Here is a 7,523-nt window from a genome sequence, read left to right as displayed (position 1 = left end):
TTCCCTATCGCTTTCTCCTTTTCTTCTTTCTGGCTATCACCTGCACTTGCACTGTTCTTTCTGTCTTCCCGCTGACTCTCGACCAACCACGTCTTCTGCTGATCCTCGAACGAGGCGAAGGACTGATCTGAAGAGCTAGTGCTGAAGTTGGCCTTACTTTTGAGGCCTGGCATGAAATCGGACTGGCTGTCACTATAAAACACATCTTCCTCCTCAGGAGAAAGGGGCCCTGGGGAGAATTTTTGGTTGATGTTTGGATTCTGAAGTTCTGCTTCTGTCTCAGGTTCAGTCTCTTGAGAGATGGATCTTGAGAACCCATTCTCTAAGCTGGGAGTCTTCAGTTGTTTCGGCTCTCTGCTGCAAAGCTTCAGGGACAGGTGCTTCCTGGGGCAGTGTTCCCTGGAATCTAGACACCAGCTGGACCCGGGGGGGCCCAAATCTGAATCTCCATTGGTGGCATCCTTCTCATAGCTCTTGCTGTCTGCAGCTTCCCCGTTGACGCAGAAGGGGGGTTTGGTGAAAGCTGGAGGTGAGCTAAGGGTTATATAGTTTTCTGCAGAGGTTACACTAGGATCGCCTTTACGGTCCTTATGAGTACTCACCTGTGACAGAGAAGGAGTGTCAGCTGGTCCTTCCTTAGAAAGCTCATTTGGGGGGCTTTCTTCAAACCCATTTGGAAGGATGATGCCGTTGCTCACGGGTTCTTGCTTGTCTCTGGTTTTCTCATCGAGGCCTTTCAAGAGAGGTGAGAGACTATAAGTGCTCTTGACATGCTTCCGCACATCCTTGAGGTTGAACAGCAGGCTAGGGGCTTTGGATTTGTAGTTGTCCCGAGACGGACACTCACTAGGCTCCTTCTCTTGGTATCCATTTAGCTGTCCTGGGAGTGATGGGGTTATCTCCTCTGCCTGGCCGTTGGATGAATCCAGGACATGCTTGGTGGGTATGACAGGGGTCAGAAGCTTACTGATGTTAAAAGGAGGATTATAATGCTCGTTGGGGTCCATGGCATTGCCAAGAGCCTCATTTTCTGGAAATTGTTCCTGGGGATTGTGCTTTGTATACAAGCCTGAGCCTCTCCTGTCAGTCTGCTTCTTTTCTTCTGAAGCATCTTGTACAATTTCCTTCCCTCCTTTGCGAGTCTTCGGTTTCCTCCATGGTGGCTGGGTCGGCTTCACCTGAGGGTCAGGCTGTGAGCTGGAAGTGTTTTCCTCCATAGGGATTACGTGAACTCCAGGGCCCCTAGATCGCCAGGGTCCAGGCGTGGAGAGAGCACCTGCTGCCGACCTGTTCTCTTCTTGACCACAGCTGGCCCGGACTTGGCAGGGAGAGACTTTGCACTCAGGGGCCCTGGGATCTCTTAACAAGGGTGCGTCCTCATAATGTTTGGGAGATTTGCTTTCAGAGACAGCCTCAGCAGGGTCCTTTCTCTCAGGCAGCCTTGGTTGGAGGGTACTCCATGACTCAAAAGCACTGTTTTCACTATGAAGGAAGGTACCCTTATGAACCCACTCCTTGCCTCTTCCAGGCTCCCCCATAGCTGGTTTGTGGGGTGGAGAGGGGAACTTGGATTCCAATGAGTTTGCCACATTTTCGGGTGCTGAGAGGAAGCTGCTGGAGCCCTGAGAAGCCATTTCTGGACTCTTGGGGGACTGCTGCTCTTCATGATTCATGATGGGCTGGTGGTTATTCTGATGGGTGCTGGAGACTTCGGCAGGCACCCTCCTGACAGTCAAAAAGGCAGAATCAAAGCAGAAGTTGACACCACTTTCTGGAAGAGGAACAAATTTGGGAGGATTTTTTAGAGTTGGAGGCTTGCTGGCAGAAGGCCTGCTATCACAATGTTGGCTCTCAGTCCTGTCGAAAGATTTAATTAGTGAGGATACTTTGGAAATAGGCTTGTTGCTGCTCCTCAGGCCAGAAACTGGCACCTCCAGTCTCATCTGGGCTGGTGTCAGTGGGGGGCTACTTTTGGGATACTTTTCCTCTCCTTGAACATACTTGGGTAGCTGTTGGAATGTGGCTGCCCACCCAGCATGCTCGGTGCCTTGCGATGGTAACTGGCTCCAAATGCTGCTTTTCCTGTGAGTGTGGCTCACTGTTCCCTGGTGAATATTTCCAGACACCTGGTGGGTGATATCCGGAGACAGGGCCAGGTTAGAGTCATTGAAGGATGTGTCTTCTGAGATGCACAAACTCCGGAATGCCCTGTCTGTGAGGTTGCTCACCTCCCTGTCTGCATCATCCAGCACGCTGCCGATGCTCGAGGAGTCACTGAACCCATCTGTGCATTTCTTATTCCCTTGCATTTTCTTCTGGCTAGGAAGCCTGTGTCTGGTCAGCTGGTGGTCACCTCTGGGTGATGGTTCTAGAAGGGTCAGATGTAGTCTTCTTCCCACAAAATTAGAGCTTCCCGTTGATCAGATGCAATTGCAAAGTGGGATTTTTTTTTTTCTCTGCAAAAGGAAGAAGAGCAGGGTATGAACATCATATCCAACTTAGTAGCCACATAGAAGAAATACACACTGATCCAGATGAGTAATGTGCTTGTGAGAGTTAAATTTATGTGTCAACTTGGCTGGGCCCTGGTGCCCAGTTTTTATTCAAATGCCAGTCTAGCTGTTTCTTCGAAGGTATTTTTTTGGATGTAATTAATATTTAAATCAATAGATTTTGAGTAAAGCAGATGACACTCTATAATGTGGGTGGGCCACTTTCAAAAGACTGAGAACCCCAAAAGAAGAGAGAATTCTACCTCCAGTCCAGTCTTTGGACTGGAGCTGCAACATCAACTCCTCCTTGAGTGTCCAGCCTGCTAGCCTGCCCTGCAGTTGTCAGGCTTGCTGGCCCCCACAATTGCATGAGCCAATTTCTTAAAATAAATCTCTCTATATACAGTCATGTGCTACATAATGACATTTTGGTCAATGACAGACTGCATGTGTGATGGTGGTCCTACAAGATGATAATGGAGCTAAAAAATTCCTATCATTTAGTGACATTTTAGCCATCATAATGTCATAGCACAATGCATTACTCATGTGTTTGTGGTGATGCTGGTGTAAACAGACCTACTGCTCTGCTAGTGTTAGAAAATATGGCCCTCACAATTATGTACAGTACATAATACTTGATAATGACACTTAAGGACTATGTAACTGGTTTATGCATTCATGATACTATACTTTTTATAGTTATTTTAGAGTATATTCTTTCTATTTACATATATATGAAAGTTTGCTGTAAACCAGTATGCTGTGTTGTGCCGACAGCAGTCCCATACCTCTCATTTCTTGATTGCAGTATATTCTGTTGTGCTTGATTTAATTGCTTGTTGTTTTGTACAGTAACGTGCTGTACAGGCTTGTAGCCTAGGAGCCATAGGCTACACCATATAGCCTAGGCAAGTAGTAGACGATCCCATCTAGGTTTGTTAAGTATACTCTATGATGTTCACACAGTGAGGAAATTACCTAATAATGAATTTCTCAGAATGTATCCCTATTGTTAATCAGCATATGACTGTATATGTACACATCCTATTGGCTCCTTTGGAGAACCCTGACTAATACAGTGCCTAAAGTTCAAATGTGTAATTTTTACAGAAAGGGCTTTCCTGGCATTCCATGGGGTGTCCTCTCCTCTCTCACACAGTGGCTGGTTTGTTTTCTTTGTTGAACTGAGCACAACCTAAAATTAAATTTACTTCTTCGTTGCCTATCCTTTCATTAGACCATATGAACTAGGAGCTTAGGAGTCATTAGGATGTCTGTTTGCTGATTGCCCTTGTCTCAGAGCCACCCCAAGAGGGCACAGTCCTCCAGAGCTTTCATCTCCTGGGCTCCCTCACTCTCTGCCTTGGGTGTGGCCAATGAAAGGTGCCAGTAGGAACCTGGAGGGAGAGGGAGGCTGCTTGCCCTTGCCTCTCGGCCTTCAGGAGGATATCTCCATTCTTTTTCAGTGATTCCACATCCTGAGGTCACCCTAATTTTGCCTATATCTCTGTTATATTGCCTTTATTACATTCTCTTCTTCTCTTTTTAAAATTGAGGAGAAGTACACATGACATAAAATTTATCATCTTAACTGTTTTTAAAGTGTACAGTTCAGTAGTGTTAAGTACATTCATATTATTGTGCAAACATTATCACCGTCTATCTCCAGAACTTTTCATCTTGCGAAACTAAACTCTGTATTCATTAAATAATAGCTCCCTATTCTCTCTTCCCGCCAGCCCTTGCAACCACCATTCTACTTTGTCTCTATAAATTTAACTATTCCATATGATTACTTCATATGAATGGAATCATACAGTATTTGTCCTTTTGTGATTGGCTTATTTTACTTCACATAATATCCTCAAGTTTCATCCATGTTGCGGCATGGGTCAGAATTTTCTCCTTTTTAAGGCTGAGTAGTATTTCACTATATATAAATACCACATTCTGTTTATCCATTCATCTGTCAAGGGACACTTAAGTTGCTTCTACCTTTTGGCTATTGTGAATAGTGCTTCTGTGAAAATGGGTGTCCAAATATCTGTTTCAGATCCTGTTTTCAATTCTTTTGGGCACATACCCAGAGGTAGAATTGCTGGAGCATATGGTAATTCTATTTTTAATTTTAGAAGGAACCACCATACTGTTTTCCACAACAGTTGTACCATTTTACATTTTGACCAACAGTGTACGAGGGTTCTAATTTCTCCACATCCTTGACAGCACTTACTATTTTCTGTGTTTTTTTGGGGGGGGTGGGGTGGGGGGGATTTTTTTTCATAGCAGCCATCCTAATGGATTTGAGGTGGTATGTGAATTCTCTTCTGGATCCCATCAAGGATGTTGCTTTGGGCTGGGACTCTGACCACCACCATATCACTAATGCCTAGAACAGGTTTGGCCTGGGATAGGGATAAGTAAATGAGTGTATAGAAAGTTAGACAAAATAGCAAGTTCAGACTCTAGAGTGGTCCCAAGTGGAGGTGTTTGGGATAGCAATCATCTGACAGGGTGCTGTGAGTTCTCAGCTGCAGATGGAACACTGTCACACAATGGCTCATTCATATCAGTAGCAGGTACTCTCCCCTCCTTGCCTGGTCGGCCAGATGATAACACAATCAGGGCTTTAGAAGGTGGGAGGTGAAGGTGCTCCCACCACAGGAGGGCCCACACATCAGGAGTCTTGATCCTACTTGCTCCACATGTGGGAAAGCACACGAGGCGTCTGCAAAGGCCCAATGCTGCAGTGCTAGCAGCGTTGTGTTTCGGTCCTGGAAACCAGCCTTCCTGGGGGTTTATTGCTTCCCATCTCTTGACCACAGCACTCCGGTGAGTTTCCAATGCTGATGTGTTAGCGGGCTGACTTGTGTTTATGAATGAAAGAACTGAGCAGAGACTGATGGAGAAAAAAAAGGACCTTGAGTTCTAGCAAACAGAATGAGATGACAAGGAACCACTGACCCATTCTGGGAAAGCCTCTAGTACATGCTCCTCAGCCTTGCCTTGAAAATTGGGGCTGGTTGGTCCACGCCTTTTAGAAGGCTACACGAAAAGGGACAGTGTCTGCCTCAGACCCTGCTGCCCGTCCAACTTCACTTCTTCCCCACTCTCCTCTCCTTCACCCACTTCTCTTCAAAAGCTGTGGAAGATAATGCTCACATTGTCAGATTCCCACGCAGCCAGTGTGGCCAGGTTGCAACACAGTTCTGGTCATAGGGATGGAAGCATTTTGATGTTTGGGAAAATTTGTGCCTTTCTGATCAGAGGACAATCTCTGTTGTCTCCACTCTGTTGGCACCTTTCTTTGAAAGCAGACATGAAGCCTGAATTGATTATTTGTTTGCTTGGGATACTATAACAAATTAGCACACAGTGGGTGGCTTAAACAACAAATCGATTATCTTACAGTTCTGGAGGCTGGAAATCCCAAATCCAGGTGTCAGCAGGGTAGGTTCCTTCTGTGAACTGTGAAGGAAGAATCTGCTCCAGTCCTTTCCCCTTGACCATCCTCTCTCTGTGTCTCTTCACATGATCTTTCCTCTGTGCTTGTCTCTGTGTAAATTTCCCTTTTCTATAAGGACACAAGTTCTGTTGGATTAGAGCCCACCCTCATGGCCTCATTTTAAATAATTACATCTACAGTGACCCTATTCACGAAGATCACATTCTGAGGTCCTGGGGGTTAGGACTTCAACACATGGATTGGAGGAGGTGGTAGAATTCAACTCATGACACTGAGGCATTCACTTTGCAACCATGAGGGATAAGCAATGATGACTAAGGCCAATTCGCTGAAGATGGCAGGGTGGAAAGAAGAACAGTCGTAGGTCCTTGATGGCACTGCTGAGCCTTGAGCCTATTCCAGAACCACCAATTCCACTATTTGTGTTATTGGGGTGGGTTGGGGACCTTAGTGTTTTCAGCCACTGTAAGTCAGATTTTCTATTCTTTGAGGTCCTACTGATAGAGTCAGAATGTCTTCTGTCTGAATGTTGGGTTTTGATTTGGGGCAATAGTTGTACTCAGTACTGGAGTTTCTACACTTTCACATTAAGATGCAAATAGGATAGTTGGAGTTTTAAATTTAGAATCTTTGAGTTATGTAAATATCCCCTTCCCCACTGATTAAATACCTCCTACTATTAGCAGATGTATGTTATTTCTTTAAACACTCAGTTTCTATCCCCTTTCTCTGAGTAAAAAATACTTGATATCTTTTGGAAAATTTTCTCACTCAATGGTGTTTAGTCTTGGTAGGGCTGAAAGTCAAGGTGCCTGATGAGACCACCCTGGGCCAAGTGCAGACATAAGACTCAGGCCAGGCCCATTGTACGTTTGTCTTGGAGTGACACATGAGGAAAATGTGCTTGGGTATCCTTTGCAGCAACAGAGCTCTCTGTTCGCTCTTCTCTGCCTAGAACTTCAGCCTTCACCTTGAATCCACAAGGGCTCCAATTTCCTTTGACCACTTACCCATTTCTGCTTAACTTGTCCAGAGTCTGTTTCTGTTGTGTATGGCCAAAGAATCCTAGCTGATCTTGGGTTTGAGTCATAATTCCAGACAGTAATGAAGGATATTCACTGATATTTAGCGTACTCAGAAAATAACATTTCTTCTGCCTCAGGAAATAGAGAGACCTATCTCTTGTTAGCTTTATTCAGATAACTTCTTCAACTCTGATTTGATTTACATAGGCTCCTATGGAACAGTCATAAGTTGGCCTCATCCTTCCACCCCTACCTATAGTCCTCCACTACCCAGTGGACTTTTCAGTATAGTAGCTAACAACTAAAAGTGTTTCCAGGTACTGGCTCTTGAGTTGGGGGTTCCATACCTTTCACAGTAGTGGGGGCTGCTGGTGCCTGCCTTTCTAGATTTTAGGATCTGTAGTTTTAAAACTTCTTTTCATGCTTATGTTTGCTGTCATCACTCCCCATCTAGAATGAAGAGGGAGAATAATTTCAGTGCAAGGCAACTAACCAAAGGGCCAAGCACATGTTCAGTGCAAAAGATATCTTTAAATG

General features: G+C 45.0%; 1 protein-coding gene across 1 annotated transcript in view; it reads right to left on the bottom strand.

The window, feature by feature from the left end:
• Positions 1-2,309, bottom strand: part of CUNH10orf71 (chromosome unknown C10orf71 homolog) — a 4,294-nt gene extending 1,985 nt beyond the window's left edge. Inside the window, 2 exon segments of the mRNA XM_006927078.1 lie at positions 1-4; positions 6-2,309. The exon segment at positions 1-4 is cut by the window's left edge and continues 1,985 nt beyond it. Of these exon segments, the coding sequence (XP_006927140.1) occupies positions 1-4; positions 6-2,309 (2,308 nt within the window).
• Positions 2,310-7,523: the final 5,214 nt, after the last annotated feature.

The sequence above is a fragment of the Pteropus alecto genome, unplaced genomic scaffold, assembly GCF_000325575.1.
Source record: "Pteropus alecto unplaced genomic scaffold, ASM32557v1 scaffold287, whole genome shotgun sequence".
Classification (NCBI taxonomy): Eukaryota; Metazoa; Chordata; class Mammalia; order Chiroptera; family Pteropodidae; genus Pteropus; species Pteropus alecto.
The sequence above is the reverse complement of the archived record's forward strand: the minus strand, read 5'-3'. Positions and strand labels throughout refer to the sequence as shown.